We start from the raw sequence: 21,415 nt of genomic DNA on the forward strand, positions 1-21,415 counted from the left end.
TTCTAACTCAATAGCAGCTGCTGTACTTGATATTATTTGTGCAAATACGCCATCGCATGTGGCAGATAAATTTTCTTGCTCTGTTCCTGAACATCTGCCACTTTGCCACGCAGATTTTTTTGGTAAAATTTTGGTTGTTTCCAGTCTAAATTTTTTTTTGTAAAAATTATTTGGCAGATGATGAGAAAACCTAAGCCAGCTTGTTTGAACTAATTGGGTGTAAAATTTAATTTTTGCGTAACAAGCTGAAAGCGTCAACTCTAGCGATATCATTCATTTTAGAAATTGTATTTCAAAGACTGCGTCCCACTTTTCTCGAAGAGATTTTTGTTGGGATATGAAACTGATAAGTAGAATTTGTTTCATAATTTCCAATGATTTAGTCGCCATTTTGGATTGACTTGAAGAGTTTTACGTTGGTTTATTAAAGAGGAGCCCTTGACGAGGTAAAATTTTTCTTGCGAGGCAACTAACGATATATATGATGAATTAAAAGCTGAATCAAGGACTGTGCACGCATTTCCTTGAAACAAATTTCATTTCGTCAAAAATTAAATCAAAATTTTATTACGAAAGAAATGATTAGAAGAAATGACGTATTTGAAAGTTTATGGTGATATACTGATTACGTATATAATCGTATATGCTGGTATATTGATCACGTATATAAACGTATATGCTGGTATACTGATCACGTATATAAACGTATATGGTCATATACTGAAATTTCATATACTGCCATATACGTATTTTGTATGGGCTTAAGTCGAAAAAAGTGTATGTATACCCTGCAGTATTTGTAAGGAAATTCTCATATAAGTTTAAATACTTTTTCAGTCATGTTTTTTCGCTCGGGTCCCCGACACCGAAATTTTCAAATTTGAGAATCCATGTTCTATGAAAATGATGAAAATGTCAAATTTTGCGTGTCTGTATCTCTGTGAACTCTCCAAAGTTTAAAGCCTTGCTTTACGCAAGGTTCTGAAAGAACAGGTTAAGACAACTCTGAGTTGATCACGAAGGCGGTGACACACAATTACGTCAACGGCTTACGAAGTTTATATGAAAAATGCAACTTAACAAAAACAAAATTCCGAATTTTTCTAAAAAACATTTTCTTCAAGTTGATTTCACACACAATCTGTACTGAGTGCGTGTATAAATTTCGGTGTCAACCGCCTTCGTGGATGTCTTAACCTGTTCTTTCAGAACCTTGGCTTTACGCGCCTTGGCGATGAAAAAAAAATTGAACGGGCTCCAGTTGTAATTTAATGTCAGAAATGTGTGATGCATTGGGTGCACTGTCAATCTGAGAAACAATAAACGATAAAACAATGAAATTATCACAAATAAAATACAAACAATCCAATAAAATGCCGTTCCCGCACAATACGTTAAAAGTCCTTCTCGACATAATTAGCCAATATAAGAAAACTGTGAACTGTGAAGACAAAAGGTAATTTTGATTAGATTATTTATGTCGTCACTGTATTAGACAAAAATTAATTTATAGTGACCTGGAAGCAAGGTTAAAAATTCTACAACAATTCATCGTACCTAATGTTAGAGGGTTGGACAAGGATGAATTACAAACTGTGGACAAGGAGTACATGATTTCAAGTATACGGTCGCTAAGTAATGTTTTGCTGGGAATCAGATCTTCGTAAGTATTTTCAATGCGTTAGGTATTTCAATGCCGAAAAAATAAATTCAAATATTTTTGGCAGCGACTGCGTTGACATGCAAAGGGAAGTGCGAGCTATTTTGGATAATATCAACTCACTTGAAACGTCGGTTGGAAACTTGTTTGGCAATGTGAGCGAAACTGACTATGTTTCGGCACAACGTTCATCTGAAACCTCTTCAAAAGAATCTGTGGTTTCTCATAATGATTTTGGCCCGTCTCCATCTGAGTTATCTAGTATATTAATACCGTCAGCTTCCGAAGATTCGAATCAGAGACAAACACCGGGAGGACGTGCGGAGAGTGAGTTTAGTTCAGTAAGTATAAGCGCCCCGCCCAACACACCACTCTTATTAGAAACTCGGCATAACGTCGGCGATGGTGCTGATTCGGATGAACTGGCGTAAGAAGACTAGAAACAAGAGGAGTCTTTGGTGCTAAGACATGCAAAAATTGAATAAAACCGTTTTCTTCGCCGCCAACCGTCTTTATTTCACTATTCTCGCCTTCGCTAATACAAAATCAAAATTGTACCAGCGAGTCAACAGTCTGCAGTGCTTTGTCTGCAATGTCTACACGTTTCTTCAGCAATTCCATTTTATCTTCCGTAACACCACTCTTCCTGCCTCCCTTCAGCAGGAAACGTTGCATATATTAATGAACGAAATTACTTCGATAGTATCAAAAATATAGCACACAACAGTATAACATAATTTAAATGCTCACATCGGTGGATAAAAAATAAATAAAAAAAATCTTTGAAGACTTATAAATTATTATAGATAAATGAAAGTAGTAATTTAAGAATCCCTGTTGATATATTCAAAATAAATTATATTAAAGTTAAAAGGTCTTGCATGTTTTCTATGGGTAAATCTATGGGTCCGTAAATCATCTAACCACACATTCCCGCGTAAAATGCTTCCAAAAATTCAATCCACGCGTTTAGTGGTATGGTTTGTAGCGCTGCATAAAAAAGCGGTCGAATCCGATATTTTGAATTTTTGTATGGGATTTCACATTCAAACGTTGATATCTCCCATATTTTTGAAGAATAATAGCCAGATTTTGCTAGGACTACACAATAATTTGTCTATTGTATCGATCACAAATAGAATACCTTGTCAAGCCGGGTGGACGTCGGGATTGTGGATAATATAGAAGACGCGTTCGCGTGTTGAATGGCTAACGAAATACGCTGAACCAAATAAACGTGGGACGGACTGTATTAGTTTACAAAAGAAGGTTTTACTTTAGAGTGTCTTGGGAGACCATCTACAACCACACAGAAAAATATTTTGAGTGCCAGCTAAGCGAAAATCCTTTTTTGTCCACTATGAAGCGTTGTGAAAATTGGGTTTTATTGTCATTCTGAGAGGCGCCAATTTAGGTGGGAAAATAGTTATTTTCTTCCCCAAAACGGCGGACTCAGCTATATTGAGTGAGAAATGGATTTTTTCCTCGCCTAAATTGGCTAAATACCAAAAAACGGTTTTTCTTTTATTTACTTCAAAATGGACAAAATGCGAATTTTCACAAAACGCAAGCATGTGTTCACTTAGGGTAGAAATTAGGAAATTCCACCTTGAGCGAATTGCGACTCTCGCTTCGCTCTGGCCACAAACTTTCGTTCTTCTTGAAATTTCCTATTTTCTTTTCTTGATTAACAAATAACTATTGCTTGACAATAAAAAGCTTCAGTAACACAGTAACTACTATGGACAAGATTTGACTGAATTTATTCACCAAAAGAGCAACGTATTTACAAACTATTGCAAGGCAATATAGGTATGGTTATAGCACTGACATTGATCGAATATTACACGCTGGTTACATTGCGATCTGATGAATCACCACAGCCTCAATGGTCTACCATTTCTCCGCTTTTTCCTCTTCCTGTTAGAAATTGTACTCCGAGAATTCATCTTCCGATGTTTGTGTGGTTTGAACAGATCACCTGTAAACGGTAAGATCATGTGTTCTAATGTATTCTAACCATTCTAACTCAACAGCAGCTGTAATACAACAAACAGACAAAACTCTTAAATCTTTACCATCTTTTCTTCCATTTTTACCGTTTTCAACTGATACGCAGTCCTTGCCAAAGCTTCTGTTGTCTGGTAGTGGCACCTCTTCAGTATTGCTTTGGAATAAAAATAATTGTTTTCTTATCAATTTTACGACAGGGCGTTTGCTAATAAAACAAGATGTGGGAGTGGTTAAATTCGATGTTCTAGTACCAACAAACAGATTAGGGAGCGACAACGGAAAATGGTAAAGCTGACAACAGACGAGCAATTTTGCGTTGCTGTAGTACACATGGTGTTCATTAATGACCTGTACAGTCTGCCGATTAAGTCATCTCCTTTTGGCTTTGCAGATGACACCAATATGTTTGTTTCTTCTGCCTTAGTGTCTGAAAACGTCTCTGAAATCTCGGATGATCTTGTCATCTTAGCGGAGTACTTTCGGCTGAATAAGTTGACTTTGAACCTCGGTAAGACAAAGCTTGTTCACTTCCGTAAGCCAGGCATGAAGGTTCTAGATATGCCTGTCCTGAAGTTTAATGGTGTTACGATCCAAACGTGTCCTAGTGCGAAGTGCCTAGGTCTGACTCTAGACGAATTTGTCCGTTGGGACGCTCATGTTGCTAGCGTGTCGAATGTTGTCTCTGGGCGTATAGGGATAATTAAGAGACTGCGTTTTCTCCCGAGGAAGGTCCTGAGGCTCATCTATTTTTCAACCGTTCACTGTCACTTGACCTATTGCGTGGGAGTCTGGGGTTCCGCTGCCAAGACTCTCATTGATGGACTCTGTGTACTACAGAGAGGGGCACTGAAAGCGTCCCATAAGCTACCAGCTCGGTATCCCACCGAGTTGCTCTATGGAAAAGAATTTCCTACCGTTCTCTCAGTGCCTCAGCTGTATAAGCAGGCAGTTTGCAGGTTTGTCTTTTGTTGTGTTAATCGTGTGAAGCACCGCTCTTTAGCTTTTCCCGACAATGTTAATTGCTACAGGACCAGGTACTCCCACTTGTTGAGGAAGCCGAAGGTCCAATCTGAATACGGAAGGCGATGTTTGCTCTTTTCTGGACCTTCGTTGTACAACTCACTGCCACTGTCGCTTAGAAACTTAAGACGCTATGAAGAATTCTGCCGTTCGTTAAAGGATTTACTGCTGAAAGAGAGCCTTTAGTGCTCGTCACTGTTAATTGATCGGATAATTGTTTGACGTACATGCGCTTTTCCTGTTTATTTAATTTTTATGATTTTTACGTTGCATCGTCCCTCACTATTTCCCCCTTATTTGACGCAGTTAATGTTGTTTAAATTTTTTGAAGAAAGAAATTTTTTTTTTAGTTTTGTTTTTCGTAGCTTCTTTGAATCGTTAAAATTGCGAATTGAAGCTACGCAGGCTAATTTTTCCTTTTTTGACTTATTCTTTTTGTTAACGTTTGCTTTAATGTTTTTTTTATGTAATAATTAGAGAAAGGAAACTGTGACCTTTATATTTTTTTCTTGAAATAAATGGATAATACACATTGGTTCTGCTCATATTGCGTTATTGTGTGGTACTGCACATGGCTTACCATTAATTAACGTGTTGTTTAGAAGGGAAATTATATAAACAAGATATTTATCATACTGTATCACTGTATTATGCAACTCGATTGTAAAAATTACGAATCGAAATTGTGAGAAATTTTAAAACTGTTTGATTCTGAAATAATTTCTATTACACTTCTTTGTAGTTACATATTTACCATTCATCATCCAGTGGTGTGCGTTCCATCATTCCCATATCACTCAAGACCATCTGCACAATATGTTTAATATCTTCCACAACTGAATCGTTTCGTAAATTTTCTCTTAACACGGACAAGTCATTAACTTGATGCACATTGGACAAAAACATTGTGACAATCGCAATAGAAGCGATGTAGAGCATCATCCCAAGTAAAACGTAAACACACTCGGTCATCGTATTCATCCTGATCGGCTCTGATGGTTTCGCACTCATTCCGTTTATTAGAACGGCACTCCGGATTGGCTCCGTTTTCGTGACAAGGCCATGTGAAATTGTCTCAATTTTTGGATCTATTGTCATTTTCTCCATCATGTTACACCGTCAGTTAATCAGTTCGAATAAATTGAAGAAAGAAAATTGAAAACTGATAAAAAATCGCAGTTTGTCTTACTGACTTTCCATATCACAATAGACCGACTGACTTTATTAATTGAAGAAAATTTGTAAAAGTAATGTATTATGTCTGGAACAAAACTCTTACAACATAAACATAAAAATCGAGCATGCGCATTGCCTTAGCACTACTCATATCCATTAGCATATGTATTATGTATTACGAATGGGCCACGTGTAATCCACTGATTTGGTGTAAAGAGAGTGTAAAAATGGATATTTTTATAAATAAGTTCTCCGCATCGTCGCCAAAATCTATGTTGAAGATTGGGTTGATGTAATCGATTTGTTGAAAAACAAACAATCAAACAAAACGATATCGCGTAGTCGAAACTTTGACAACGGAAATTCTGAAGTCATGGAGATGGAAATAGACGGAGTGATTTTCCAGGACAGGCAATTAATAGCGGGACAAGTTATAGTGCATTACGGTCTTGCAATGATGTTAGTTGTTGAGACATGTGGAAAGTTCAACCACAGATACAATTTCATCACAGTGATTGTATACCAGAACTCCAGAACCTTATAGAACATTACCCGAAATGGCGAAAATAGTGTCTAATTTTAAACTGACCACTTGACTTGACTTGAGTAACCAACACATGTTCCTGTGAACGCTTCCATGAGAACATTGGACGTGAAGATTTTGGCAAGATGGTAGGTCATGTCCTAATCACCCCGTTGCGTTCTTCTTGATAACATTCAAAGCACACATCACTAAATGTGTTCGACCATAGCCCTGCTACTAGCATGAACACTGAATTGACAAGTGTCAAATTTGGAGGCTTTAGTGATACGAGCTACCGTTTAGGATTGTTTGTATTGTATGTTTTAACTCACAAAACGAAACAATTCATCCACCTATACAAAAGAAACGCAGTGCCTACTGTGATTTCATCAGCCGCCGAATATTTTCTATGTTCATGCTAGAAGCAGTGCTGTGGTTCGACCAATCACTTTCGCTTCAACTGCTATTACTCTGATGGTCTGCTGTCAATTTGATTTTGCTCTGGAGCTGAACGTAGGCTTCGCTGAAAACGAAGTCACACTTGCCGATAAAGGTAATACTAAAAAAATATTTTTCGCAACGAGTGACGAAAAGTAGGACTTTCCGTTGCCTTTATTGCGAAAAACGTTGTATACAACTCGATGATAAATGCTTTTTTAGGCACACGATGTGTATTGTCACACTCGGCCTCTAGTCACATCTAGTGCCTAAAAAAGCATTAATCACTCGGTTGTATAATAGCCGCTGGCTGAGTGACAATACACATCGTGTGCATGTGTGCATAAAAAAGCATTTATCACATACGCGTGGTGTTCGGATGTCAAAATTACTTAACTAGGAGAATAATTCAAAAATTACACTTCAGGTCTATGTTGTTGTCTCGTTTTCGCTTATGTGATAAAATAGAGTACACGCTTGTCACTATCTGTCTCGGCAAGACTCGACTTCTTCGTGACAAGTGTGTAATATATATTATCATCGAGTTGTTTTTCGTTTTTCGCAATAAAGGCAGCGAATAAAGGCACAAGGAGAAAGTGAAATCCGACATGTTTTCTAATTTGAGAGTTGTTGTAGTTTGTAATTGATTCCACTTCGCTGGACAAATGAAAACAAGATTTTCATGAAAATATGAAAATATCGTTCAGTGAAGTGATCAACGTGACCGACTTGCCGACAGCGTCAACATTGAGAGTCCTGTGAAATATTGCTCAAATCCACAATTATTACGATTGACTTGTGTGCATATATGTCTAGTCTACATTTGGGCGAGATATTTTGCATACTTCGAGGCGTGGTTCGGAATAACTGAAACTTTATTCATTGGACCGTGGAAAACTCATAATACATAGCTTTATCTTCGGTAGCGTTTGTTAGTAAATGAACCAAGAATACATGTAACCACTGAGTCATTAACCTGTCACATACGCTATTCATCTGTTATCGATAATCGATAACGATGACAAAAATAATTACAAGCTCTGGGGAATATGGTCCTTATTACAGTAAAATGCATGTTAATAAAATTGAAGTGCAAGATTGAAGTGCAAAATCGACAGATTTGAAATACTTTGACCAGTATTATGGTCATGCTTGCCGTCTGTAAAAGGTTAAAATCAACAATTTCGTTGTTTTACTTTAATGACCCAATTAAAAACGGCGATCTGCACAAGGGCCTTCAAGCCCTTCAAGACATTGTGATAAAAACCTTTGTGATTAAAGAAACGTTTTCAATAATCATTTATCTAATCGCTTGTCCGAAGGGATTTTTACCATAAATTTATTGGTCATAGCTCAAATGTGCGACGTACAATAGATAGATTAGACGTAAACAAGAAATGTTATTAGTCATCAGCTAATAAATGTAAATTTCCTAGGAATTTGCTCATCACTTGCGAATTAAATTTGAGCCAAGGCTGACACGTATACCAGAATCTGAACTTGTTAATTTTAAAGTTCGATTAAAAATATTCCCACAAAATGTTTCAAATCGTGTAATAACTGAAAGCGTTGAGAATCACATTTTACGAATCTTATCTAATTCACCAAATCCAAAGTGATAGAAGCAAATGAAAATCATAAAAATTGGACAAATATTTTCGTTTGTATTTGTTCTTTGTCAATACAATTAAATAAAAAATAAAATTATGAGCTACTGTAACAAGGAGTAGCTAATTTGGTACACATAGACATAACAGCAAACGTAATGTACAAAATAGAGAATCAATAACCTAAATACGATTTGTATTCGTTCATTCACAGTCTCATTAAAAAAATCCTTCCCATTCAAAAGTGGCTTAAAGTGAATTTGGATTTCTTTCATCATCGTCATCTTCATCATCGTCATCATCATCTGATTCTTGTGGCGTGTTGTCAATCAAAATGGTTTGCTCATTGATACCAGGTAATTTAGCCAAATCTTCAGCGTCCAAAATGGTTCCGTTTTCATTGATTTTCGGACTGTGACTCAAATTTATGAAACTGGTGTCACTGTGAGAGATATTTACGATCGTGCCAGTCAACGGCAATGAACTAAGAATGTCAGTAGCCTCTTGAATTGCACCAATATGAACGGGAGCAATGCCAGTTAGAACTTGACCGCTTACGTTTGTTTGTACAGGTAACGGAATATCGCCCAGATTGAAGTGGCTGGCATTTGAGTGTGCGTCAAAGAATGTTAAGTCGACACGTTCTCGCCTGTAAGCCAAGGTATTAAAATTTCAATTAGCACTTTCGATTCAACTCTTTTTCAAATAAGAGATGTTTACTTACGAAAAGTCTTCGTCTTCTGTTGCGTTGTCACCATCTGCTACTTCAGTGAGAATTCCGATTTCATAGACAACAGCTTTAATTACGTATCTGATGGAGTAATGAAATAGTAAATGAACGAATAAAGAAAACCATCTCCTCTGGCTTTTCTTTAGAAATTTACTTACAAGTCTTTGTGTGTACCATTCAATGAGGTGACATTATCATTTTCAATTATTTCTTCACTGCTACCATTCGTGACACTAACATTCACAGAATCAAGCACTGGTAGACTTGTCACGAAGAGACTCATCGATAGATTTAATGCAATGCAGCATACCAAACAGAATTTCAAACTTTCCATATTTCTTCTTTCTTTTATTTTCTCTGGGTCGTATTCAAAGCGATCGCAATTTAAAACTTAAACTACGTAAATTAAATTTAGTCTTTGCAAACGATTCAGTCACGTTAAAAAGGTGAAGAAAATATTTTGTCTCTTCTGATTTTGTGTGCTTTGATCACTCCAATATCCACCTAGGAACTGATTCCAATATTGACTAATTGTTCAGACTGATGTTTCTCGCTTATATACCCGCGTAGCATTGAGCCACAATTTGCAGCATCTAATTGATTGACATACGTAAATGATTGTTGTTGTAAAAAAAAAAAATTGCGAGAAAAACTGAACAAATAAGCAAATCACAGTTTTGTTATTAGTGTAGTCTATACTAAAGTAATAATATTTGTGTGATGGAAAATGTTGTGTTTTTTCATTGTTAAGCGTAATATGCGAAATAAGCTTTTAGCAAGCAAACGAAGTATTTTGAACATCGAATGCGATTGTAAATTGTTTGAATGGTTGTGATGATTGACACTGATGCAGAATTAGCATGAGTATTTTTTAATAAATATTTTGAGCAGTTATGTCCGAATAGCCTGTTTTTATAAGGTACTATTTACCAGATTCTTCAAGGCGTTGATTGACTTTAAAAGCAAGCATAAATTATCTCAGATTTTCTAGATAGACTTTTTCGAATCGTTGTGAAAGAAAATAGGAAAACTTTCACTTTCACAGTGACAATGTTTGTACAGTACACACCGGAACCAAGAAGAAGTGTTATCCATATTCAATCCAACTTAACCGAATGTATACCAAACCATTTCATGGAATAAGAATGAAAACGAATAATAAAGTTTGAATCAGATTTTTAGTTTTCCGTCCTAAAATCGGGTTGTCTTACTAACGCGACTGACGAAATCAGACGAATCTTTCGTATCATGCTTTTTCAAAGTTAGATATTATCGACGAAGAGGCTAAAAAGTCATTAGTTTGTTGGAAAAATTCTTATGCTCCGAATGATCCATTTATTTTATTAACTCATCACAGTCTGTTAAAGAGGAAAAGGGTAAGCCATAGCCACTCTTTAAGAATACTCAGTCTCGGACTGTACATTTCGTATGACAATTTTTAATTTCTGGGAAGTGTGCAAAGGGAGCGAAAGTAGCCCCGAGGCGCTTTTTCGAGTCAGTCTTGCTCTGTCGTAATTGTATGATTTCAAAAAGTTATTCGAAAAACATTTTCAACCGTGCGGCGTGAATAACCTTATTTTTTCCACTCAAATGAAGATGGCATTTTGTTGACGCTCTTTCTGATGGCAGTTCAGGTGAGAAAATTTGAATTTTCTCGTCTATTGTTTCTCCCATACGAATCTGACATTTCTAAAATCAATTTTTGACAATCTCGCACACGCTTTACAAAATTTTAGTAAGAGGAGTTTGTGTGCGAGTTCACTTTTTGCGTAGTTAAAAAATTCGTTGTCTTAGCACCGTGTGTCAAATTACCCCACGCCCTAATATTTTGTAAAAATATATTTAAATTCAGTATTCGTATCCGTGCAGTGTAAAATGACAAGAATTTCGTCCTAATTGATTCAGCAAAGATTTTTATTATAAAATATTCAATTGGTGGACATTGCTAAGTTAATTCATGTTATGTGTATTCATTTCTATATTTATTCTATACCAGCCAATTCACACTTTTCAGTCTATACTTAACTCTCATCAGAGTGTCCACGTGCCACATTGGCGCACCGCACACTCAAATCATCACCGAAACAATTACCATCATTTGAAACAAAAAGATAAGCGACTTTAGACAAATTAATGAAAATTGGTTCTAATAGATTTGACGCAAGAAGTGGACGCAAATTGCAGATCTTGTTAGAAATGAGTTTATTCTGTGACATAACGTTTAGACCTATGACGTTGGCGATAACGTCAATCGTTGTATTTGCAGTCCAAAAAAAGAACCGAAAATTTCAATAAAAGTTATGTCAACCAGTTCTCTTTCAAGACAACATTACGAGATCAATCAACCGAATAAAATTTGTATAATGGAGTAAGCTTTATCGGAATCAGATTCGTTTTGATTACGCAGAGGAGAAAATTGTAAATTTCAACGTGAGCAAAGTTTTCATGTGCGCGCTATATGATTACCCGTTTTTCTCGGCGAAACGGAAACACCACGGACACGCATTACTCTCCAGTTTGCATTGGTATTTTGAAAACGGCGACCAAAACGGAGTGGCTGCGAATCATCCTTAAGTGACAATTTATGTGAGACAATTTGTATTTTCGATAGAGAAAGTAAACATTTTCTCACCTGAATTATCACTAAGAAAAACGTCCAGTTTGTCAACCCATAGTGTAGAAAGTAATGCTCTCTTAACTAAGTTAAGAAAAGTAAAACTTCTGTTTCCTTTGTTGAGAACAACATTGGATGCAACTCGGCGGTAAATCCTCTTTTAGGCACGATGTGGAAAAGTATTTTTTGGTCGGTGACATGAACAATGAACACATAAAAATTGCTCTATCATAGCTCAATCAGGGATCAGGAATTTCCTATGTCCATGTTCTTGGTAAAAATATTCACTAACCACGAATAGTTATCTCTCCTAAAATTTAAATTTATCAGTAAACGAGCGTTAGTTTACCATAATTACAATTTATTACAGTCAGGTACATGGTATAGACGTTTTTTTTCTACGAAAATCTGTCTAATTTTACGCTTGTGGTAATTTCAAATATCAACACTAAAGTTATGTACTTAGCCGATGTTTGCAGATAAGCTAAAAATACTGTAAAAGCTTGCTGGTTCATTTCGATACAGAAATAGAAATTGAATTTGTTTGTTTTTTTTTGCAAAAAAAGTATGTATCGATCTTGTGATATTAATCTCCAACTGCGCAAATACTGAGAATGTAAAGATTATGAAAATTATTATTTACAAAAGAAGAAGTGATACCGACATGGACTATGCTGAAAGACATGAGTCAAACGGAAATTCGTGACTGTTTTGTCAGAGATACTGTGTTACTTTTCTCAAGATTTAATAGTGAAAATCTAAGTGTGTTTTAACGATTTTAAAAAACAAATTAAGTTAAAGGCTAACTTATAATAGGTCAGCAACATCATCTTCATTCCACGTATCTAAATTAATTAATTCGATACAACTGACGATGAGTAGCCTTTGATGTAAGGGAATATGTACACACATGATTATGTGTTAATAGAAGTAAATCAATTTATTGTTTATTTGCTCAAAACACTTCTGGGTATATTAATTTTCGTCAATAAACAACGACATTACGGCCGCACCAACAACTCTTTTTTTTCTGGTATCAAAAGCTTTAAAAATTTGTGTGCATGAGCGGTTTGCCACTGTTTCTAAATCACGTCAATCTGCATACATTTTAGGTTTTATTTGCTTTTCGTGTTTAGTTAATAAAACAAAAGTTTTTGTCTAATTAGCGAGCAATTTAAAGTCCGGGGAAGTGAGTGAAAATTGAATCTCAAAATGCATGTGTTCACAAATAGCTTACACATAGAAACTTTTCTTGTAATAGTCGGTTCATGCGACGGCATTTCCCATGTTTCAATTAAAATTTATGTTTGTTGTTAGTACTGCTGAAACCCATGCCTGATCTCGATCACCTAATCTAATATTAAATGCTCAGATATTGTGACATAGCCTTTCGACTTCCGCCAACGCACTACAAGCAAAAGTTCTTCACTCGACCGTTGCCAAATAGAGTACAAAATACAAAATAGACAATGTTTTACAGATTTTTTGATACACTGTTCCGTTTCAGTACTATATTAAGAGTACCGCTCATGCTTGAAGTGCGTTGCTTCCGCCTATTAAGCGATTTAAAAACTGTGCGTGTCAACGGACTATGCGTTAAAATGTGTCCTCTGAACTACAAACTGACGTCATTTTTAATTGTTATGGTAAACTGTGGAAATTTTTGTAAAGTTTCGCCAAATTTGTTTTAATAATTTATTTGTTTATTTGGTCAGAACATAAGTTGAACTTGTTTTTATGACGACCAGCATCTTAATATATTAATGCTGGAAGCATCTTCGCATTGCATCGAAAATATTGTGCATTTTACAATATTTTAATGGTTGAAAAAATTTAATTTTTTTAGCGATCCCAATGCAACAACTCTCTCATTATTTTGCGTACAACTTACTCAATATACTCATCTAAATATAGCGTAAAAAATATTATTATTTTCTTATTTGCCATATCCATTCGAACTGAACTGTTACAAAGGTGATTCATCACAATTTTTTGACTACAAATCGTGGAATAATGTCATGTGTTAGTATCAGCAAAGTGTCTTCGATTATTTCAAATTGGCGAGATAATAAAACAGGTACATAGCGTGACATGGGAAATTGTTTAATTAAAAAATTTGCAGATTGTTACGAACACGAGTACGGCGTCTTAGAAACTATGTTGAACTTACAAGATGGGTATGACAAAATGAAGGAAATAACAACGCCACAAAGAAAATATTAATTAATCCATCAATGAATTAGTGGACTAACTTCCTCATTATTATACTAACGAAGAAATTACATCGCTACTAGTTCAAGTGTGTTTTACTGGCATTCCAACATCCTTATCCATATTCAAGGACAAAAATTGAAAAAATACTGTAGAAGATATTCTATAAACGTAGTTTAAACATCGCAATCGCCTAATCTCGACGACACTGGACACTGATGTAAATGATATGATGAACTATTGCTTATGCTCCTAAATTTTGAAGTGGCGCAAATCTGGATAGATAGATCGTCTTTGCATGATTTTAATAAATATTTAAAATTTCTAGCACTTCAGCAGTACTGTTATCGAATTGCTGTCGATATAGCCGTCTATAAAAGGTGAGCACGGTGAGCTTGAAAATGTCCATACCTGTTATGTCTGGCACATGAATTTCTTTTATTGATATTAGTACAGGACAGCCCCGTGATTAAGAATCACATAATATTAAAATCAACTGTACGGCAAAATTTTGAGATAGTCGAATTTTTCTTTGTTTGGGACCTATGTCATTTTTTTCGCTCTAAATTTGTATTGCTTAGTTAACCTAGTGTCTCACCTTTCCAACGATACCAAACAAGTTGTGTTTCAAAATGGACAAATAACTTTCATACGGACTTAAGGCTTACCTAAAATATAAAATAAGGACTAGTTTATGTCCGTATGAAAGTTATTTGTCCATGTTGAAACACAACTTGTTTGGTATCCTTGGAAAGGTGAGACACTAGGCTAACTAAGCAATACAAATTTAGAGCGAAACTGTCCTCTACTAATACTAGGCCCCACCTTTTGGTCGGGTCGGGTCCCTTGACTAACAATTTTATGAATATATTTCAAATAAATTTCATTTTATTTTTCGTTGTTAAACTTCCGAAGCATCACAAATGACCAAAGCATCACAAAAACCTTCGCCTGAGTCCAGATTCTTTAGTAAAAGTTCTTGTACACGTTGCTAAAACAACGCATTTTTCAACTACATTTTTCGATACCAACATTTTGTAAAAGGAGTCATTCAGTCGATGACTGGGCTAAAAAGCATTTGCATCATTAAACTTTCACGTGTGAATTAGAAGTAAGTGATGCGAATGTAGAACGATTAAGGGACTCTTTCACTTTGGTACAAAATAAAAAATTACGATAGCTATCTATATGATGCTCTTCTCTTACACTTTGATACGAAAAGGAAGACCCTCTATACTTACTACATTCACAAAACCTCCAATCATGAATAAAATATCACGACTCGTGTGAATTACGGCCCTCCTTCGCTCTGGCTCTGGCCGCAAACTTCTCACTCGTGCGAGTCTTAAATTTTTCTGTTTGATTGTTCTTTAATGTCATTCCATACATTTGAATAACGATTCAGAAATTGGTTTTTCATCAAAGTAATCTTTTTCAATTGATTGAATTTCCAGCCCTTAATCCCACATAGCCCATCTTCGAACTTAGCCTCAGGAATTGAATTCTGTGTCGATTAAAGAAAAAAAAAAGTAATTGGTTGATAATTACTCAAGTTATCGTGTTTGCAAGCAAAATATTAGAACAAACAATTCCGTTTTTAATCACATTTCATACAACCTTTGGGACAAACATTTTAGGGTATTTTCCGGCATAAGACCCTGACACTTACAGTCAAGGGAATTAATAAAAAAAAATATTTGCCCTATATATCAGGTATGGACATTTTCAAGCTCACTGTGTAGAGTTTTTCATTTCATTACAATAGTTTCTACTTATATAGTAAAGAATATATTGTTAGAATTGCAAAAGATTTACCAGAAAGAAATTGAGCTGTTTCTTCGTTGAAACGCTTATCACTATGGATGGCTTTGACCCGTTTTGACCTCAGGCTTTTTTGAAAGTTTTTTTTTTAACATTAAAACTGCGTGGTATGTAAACAAGGAACAGTGAGGGGACTGTACGGGGTTCTACAGACGGATTGTTATATTGACTATAAATCTGAATGAATGCAATAAATGAATTGTCCGTGAGAACTTTAATGAAGTCGAGATTTTCACACCTATTTACTATCATTGGAAATTGTGGACAAGCGTGGGGTCTCGATTTGAATGTGAATTCTCATCTGAAAGATCTGCAAAAACTTTTCGTAAAATAAGCAAGAGATAAGCGCGGAGAAACCATAAAAGCAAATTCTCTGTTTGTTCTCTGTATGTTCAATAGTTTTCTATTCGCCTCTCCATCTTCATCTTAATTTGTTTGCATAAATGATTGCTAAGTGTTTTACTCTTTAAGACGCACATAACCAACCAAAAAGTTTTGTGACAACTTTAAGTGCGATATTATCAATTATAATTTTCTCAGCATCGGCGGCGTTGCTTTTTAAAAGAACATATGAAACATATCAAGCTTACAAATTAGCACGTCAAAAATCCAGATACGTTTATTTACACTCAATACCAAGTCAACCGTAAATTAAGAGACTTTATATAAATGATGGCCATCAACTAGGTGTGGATCATACGCTGTTTGAGTTCGGTTGTGGAAACATTTTCAGTTGAAATCTGTTTTGAATACACGAATTGATATTGGTGACTGAGTGAAATATGAAGAATATTGTGGTGAGTGGGAACGAATGAAGTTTTATTGTGATGGATTTATAAATGGAAAGGTGTTCTAATCAAAAAATTTTCATTTTTGTTGCTCAAGGAAATGAAAATGTGCACTCGGTTTTATCATTCATTACCGTTGCCGTTGTTTTGTTGATGTTGAGAGCATAGCTAATGTTTATCACGGCCTTGCTAATTGGTACTACAACAATTAACACATCAATTAGTTATGTTTGATAAAACCTTTTAGGTGTAACCAATTGCGTAACCTTCCACTTGTAAAGCACTAACTTTGACTTAATTCAATATTACACAAAATTTAATGAAATCATCTCAGTCTGGCATAGTATAATGAGAAATCGTTCATTACATTTTAGGTCGTATTATTAGTAACCATCGTCTCGCTGGTATCGTCGAAACCTATTGAAGAACAACTTGCTCCCAGTGATGATCTAATCAACAACGTTCATAATCTGAGGCCGAGACGACAATTACCAGATGAGATTACATTAAACAAACAATTCTTCGAAAATATTTTCCAATCCAGTCGTATATCGCGGGATACGAGTGACGGAGAAGCGGTTCCAACCATTGCATTACATGATCTTATCAGCTCCGTTGAACATACATTAATACATTCTGCTCAAAACTTGGCATTGTCTAATATCACCGCTAACCTGACGGCGACAAACGCAGACTCATCAGATAGCAATAATACTTCTAATGTCGAGCAAATAGTTCTACCTATATCAGTACCAACACCAACATCATCATCACCTCAACCGGAAGAACTTGCAACGGAATCTGAAGGCTTGACTACTGTCACGGAAGAGGATTTGATTCGTGACCTTCGATCGAATGACGAAAGCGGTTCCGGACATATAGAGACAGAGTACGAAAGTGTTAAGCCCATCGAACATTCCAATTTGGGTATTCTATTTCCAATATCATTGAATCCATCTGCTAATATATCGCATGTTGTAGTAGCTGAAGAATCAAACGATGCACCAGTTACGGAACCAACAATTCCAGCAGACCCATCGAACATAACCATTCTGCATACCATTAATGCAACTCAGACGGTCCCTACAGCAGAATCGGATGTCGTTCATGTTCAACAGCAACAAATTACATTCTTTTCGGCTAATGCTGGTGTCTTTCCCAACATTCATGCGTTGAATGCTGCAGATTTGCCATCAATATCTCAGACGTTACAAACCACCCCAACAGTAGATTGTTCGGGCGAAGAAACATCTGATGAATCTACAGACTCATCATCAGAAGAGGATTCGAGCAGTGACTCTTCGAGCGAGGAAAAGGAAAAAACGAAGAAAAGTGGATGTACTGTGAAGTCCTCATCAGTTGCGTCTTCCAAGCCAACGGAAAGTTCAACGCCGTCGGAAGAAGAAATTAAAAAATTGAAAACAGATGAGCTGAAAGAACAGATTGCCGAGGTCGAAGCCGATCCAGTAATATTGACACAGGGTATTTAACTTTGTATAATTTATTTGAAAGTTTTTTTTTTATTTTTTAAATGTACTGAACAAAACAATTCCAATTCTCCTGATACGGAGGTTCTATTGTATATTTTATTTTGCTTTTTTATAAATTTCTCTTTCTACACGTAAAATTTTTCGTATGTAATTTGGAGGTGTAGTAATAATAATTAATTGATGAGATTTGAAATTATATTCTTGTGATACCAGAATCTACCAAAATAAATATTTTTAATGAACTTGAACGTGCTAAAAAAAAATTGCATTGGAAGCGAAGAAAATGAATATTTTCGGGGACTTTGTTTAAACTTTTAACTTTGCAAAGTTTTGCATCACAAATTCTTTTTCGATAGATTTTTGTAACTCCAAAAGTCCAAGGGACTATATTTTTTAAACTTTGACCCTTCATTTTACACGTAAAACTCAAACTGATTGGATCCAGGACCGACACGGATAATATCTAAAAAAAAGGGGCATGCACGGAAAATTCAAACCGATTCACTAAGTCATGTAAATAGTTTTTCTTTGTGCTACAGTCAGAGGCAATGCAATTTCAGCATGAATTTGCTTCACCTTTTTTTCATCTGATTTACTCAAACAATCAAAACTGTTTATACGTGTTATACATTTTGCCACTACCGCGTGCGTACAAACAAGTATCAACAGTTTGGATTGTATATGTGGATGAGCTGAGAAATAGCTGAATCAAATTAATGAATAAATTTCACTGCCTCTGACTGTACGAGATTTTTAAGAAGTTCATAGAAAATGTGTAAGGAAACCCATAGACAAACATGGAAGGAGGTACTATAGAACATTCAGAAAATCGTACAGTAGTGTCAACTTCAGAAGTTTTCGAAACAGAAATTTTTTTAACAAAATAGGACCTGCCATTTGTAAATTGTAAACAAAAAATATTTACATCAATTTCGAGCAAGTTCAAACAAATTGTTGTTATTACCAAAATGGTCATGTTAATGGATATTTTCTCACTGAGTAAACTTCTGGTATGGCTATTTGTATTGTTAAGTAAATTGATTGTCGGTGTCTTTGGTGTGTGTTTCTAAGTTATTATGCCAAAAGTACGAAATATTATTGTTTAAGATTTTGGAAACTTTCATAGGCGGAAAACGTATCAGTATAGTATCGTTATTACTCCTCTTGATTAGACCAGCTTCAACAGATTGATCCGACTTTCTTTCATTACTATTGTAAAATAAAATACATTTTGCTTTATAAGGTCTAAAAAGTCTGAATCTGTAGTCATTTTCGATAACAGATGAATAGCTAGCCATCCGTATACGTAAAACGTTTCCTGCTAAAGAATATAATATGAAATGTGCCGAAATAACGGTAAGAAACCTGACGGCCTCACTCTCACTCTCTGGTCACACGGAATGTCACACGCTTGGTCTGGGATGCGACGTGCTGTGATACTTTCGCCGATAGTTACGTCCGTAGTTCCTCAAGATCAGCTGGAAGAGCAGGTGAGTCGGCAGCTAGACGAAAACATGAACTGTACAGCGAGATCGAGGAAAACAATTACATTTTTGTGGCTTTTGCCGTCGAAACGATGGGAACATGGTGCACAGAGGCCTTGTCGCTAGCAAATAAAATCGGCTCGAAACTGGTAGAATACAGTGGAGACCGTCGCGCAAGAGAGTATTTCTTCCAAAGAATATCTATGGCTATACAACGTGCGAACGCTGCCTGTGTAATGGGCTCCATACCGTCGCGTCGTCGACTAGATTGGACGAAATTTACTATTTGTAGTCGCGTCATTTTTATGCTCAAACCATGTAAGAAAAATGTTCTATAAAGAGTGAAAGTATAAGATTATCAATACATGAGACGCAAAATCGAGGCTTGCCGAAATCGCCTCTCATGTATCGATATTCTATTTTATCATATGAGCAAAAACAAGACAAGACAACAAAACAAGACGCGAGAATGATAAAGTAAATTTTGTCCGAGATTTTGTCACAGACGGCTATTCATCTGTTATCCATAACAATGACAATGACAAGCTCTGGGTATGGTCCTTCATATAGTAAAATCGAGTAAAATGCATGGTGAAAAAATTTATATAGAAGATTTGTAATCTTTGATCGGTGGAAGTAATAGATCCGATAATAATACTGGTAATATGCTTGCCGTCTGTCAACAGGTTAAGAAGGAGACGAATTGAGTAATGAGTATTGCACTTTGCATTAATAACTAAGAAAAACTTGATTGAGTAGATGTTTTGAATTAGGTCAAATATTTGCGTTAGTGGAAAAACGAGGATTTGGATAAAAAGTTTCCAAAACAGGCATGACACCATTTCATGATGTATGGATCGATCGGAGAGAATGGTTTTCCTATATTCATATTTCCCGGAGGTTTTGACACGATTATCAGTAGAAGACTACCCCACGTACAAAAGAGTGCTACGAGTACCCATAATTTGACCAGCTTAACTTTTTAGAAACGAAAAACGTATCGCAACAAAATCGTTCAATCTGTTAAGCCAATCAATTTAATGATTATATTATGTACTTTGACGTTCATTCCTTTCATTTTAGGTATATTGCTTCAATATACAATTTGCATTGCTTAACATAGCTTATTTTTATCGTATCTGACAATAACAGAGCCTAACCGTATGCAAATTCCCAATTTCCGCATTTTCTTCTCTTTTCGGACGAGTATAATTAATATCGTTTTTTGAACGATACTATCGTTCCTGACGATATTGATAGAAAAGTCCCACCACCTCTATTGTCGTACCGTTTTAAAATACCGCTCAGCCAGAGACATAAGGTCGATACAATCAAATAGGCCGAAAAAATATACACTCACGGAATTTTGAAAACCGACACATTTTCTGTTTCTGTATTATACTTGAGTTTCTGATTTCTCCATATAAAAATACGTGGAAAATTCACAAAAATCTAATAAACCACGAAACAGAAAATGTGTCGGTTTTCAAAATTCCGTGAGTGTACCGATAAAAGCCAAACGCTGTTTAAAGGCTGATTACTGGCACTATATAGTACGGGAGTAGTATAAATTTTTTCTATATTAGCTGCTTTTAGCAACTGTTAATCATTTGTCAGTTTATTACCCTTCCTACTATCATTGCACCCATAAATATATAGTGCGTTATACACAGATAATAAAACCGAATTGTATCAACTAACTACATTCATGAGGTGCATCAACGATTTATTAATTAACAACTCCAATAACTAAATAACCCAACTAATTTAGCTGACAATTACAAATATTAATTTCGTATTGAATGCACAGCTCTGAATATGAACCGAAAAAGCAGACCTC

The 21,415-nt window shown here is 35.6% G+C and overlaps 3 protein-coding genes and 2 long non-coding RNA genes across 7 annotated transcripts; 3 read left to right on the plus strand and 2 right to left on the minus strand.

The window, feature by feature from the left end:
* Nucleotides 1-444: 444 nt before the first annotated feature.
* Nucleotides 445-12,415, plus strand: LOC119080829. Its single transcript, XR_005088388.1, has 3 exons — nt 445-855; nt 3,871-3,873; nt 12,404-12,415. It is a non-coding gene; the product is annotated as an uncharacterized LOC119080829 (long non-coding RNA).
* On the minus strand, nt 1,034-20,790 carry LOC119080820. Its single transcript, XR_005088379.1, has 3 exons — nt 20,780-20,790; nt 14,631-14,636; nt 1,034-1,217 (listed from the first exon to the last, which is right to left on the minus strand). It is a non-coding gene; the product is annotated as an uncharacterized LOC119080820 (long non-coding RNA).
* On the plus strand, nt 1,254-2,512 carry LOC119080783. The gene is made up of 3 exons (XM_037189352.1): nt 1,254-1,456; nt 1,514-1,663; nt 1,728-2,512. The coding sequence occupies exons 1-3, from the start codon at nt 1,335-1,337 to the stop codon at nt 2,089-2,091; spliced, it is 636 nt and encodes a 211-aa protein (XP_037045247.1). The 5' UTR covers nt 1,254-1,334; the 3' UTR covers nt 2,092-2,512.
* On the minus strand, nt 8,475-9,704 carry LOC119080781. Its single transcript, XM_037189350.1, has 3 exons — nt 9,326-9,704; nt 9,162-9,248; nt 8,475-9,086 (listed from the first exon to the last, which is right to left on the minus strand). Exons 1-3 carry the CDS (start codon nt 9,499-9,501, stop codon nt 8,687-8,689), a joined length of 663 nt encoding a protein of 220 aa, XP_037045245.1. The 5' UTR covers nt 9,502-9,704; the 3' UTR covers nt 8,475-8,686.
* On the plus strand, nt 16,424-18,333 carry LOC119080739 (dentin sialophosphoprotein). Of its 3 annotated transcripts, none has more exons than XM_037189285.1 (3): nt 16,424-16,610; nt 16,976-17,528; nt 17,583-18,333. In XM_037189285.1, exons 1-3 carry the CDS (start codon nt 16,596-16,598, stop codon nt 18,089-18,091), a joined length of 1,077 nt encoding a protein of 358 aa, XP_037045180.1. In that variant the 5' UTR covers nt 16,424-16,595; the 3' UTR covers nt 18,092-18,333. The 3 variants fall into 3 exon arrangements, with proteins under 3 accessions (XP_037045180.1, XP_037045179.1, XP_037045181.1); XM_037189286.1 differs by having other exon boundaries at nt 16,444-16,610; nt 17,586-18,333; XM_037189284.1 differs by having other exon boundaries at nt 16,976-18,333.
* Nucleotides 20,791-21,415: the final 625 nt, after the last annotated feature.

The sequence above is a fragment of the Bradysia coprophila genome, unplaced genomic scaffold (assembly GCF_014529535.1).
Source record: "Bradysia coprophila strain Holo2 unplaced genomic scaffold, BU_Bcop_v1 contig_350, whole genome shotgun sequence".
Classification (NCBI taxonomy): Eukaryota; Metazoa; Arthropoda; class Insecta; order Diptera; family Sciaridae; genus Bradysia; species Bradysia coprophila.

Coding starts and splice junctions, on each gene's coding strand:
- LOC119080781 (XM_037189350.1), bottom strand. CDS start 9,501: ATGGAAAGTTTGAAATTCTGTTTGGTATGCTGCATTGCATTAAATCTA. Junction 9,249..9,325: donor AATGGTACACACAAAGACTT/GTAAGTAAATTT, acceptor TTACTCCATCAG/ATACGTAATTAAAGCTGTTG. Junction 9,087..9,161: donor ACAGAAGACGAAGACTTTTC/GTAAGTAAACAT, acceptor CTTGGCTTACAG/GCGAGAACGTGTCGACTTAA.
- LOC119080783 (XM_037189352.1), top strand. CDS start 1,335: ATGAAATTATCACAAATAAAATACAAACAATCCAATAAAATGCCGTTC. Junction 1,457..1,513: donor GTGAACTGTGAAGACAAAAG/GTAATTTTGATT, acceptor ATTAATTTATAG/TGACCTGGAAGCAAGGTTAA. Junction 1,664..1,727: donor TTGCTGGGAATCAGATCTTC/GTAAGTATTTTC, acceptor TATTTTTGGCAG/CGACTGCGTTGACATGCAAA.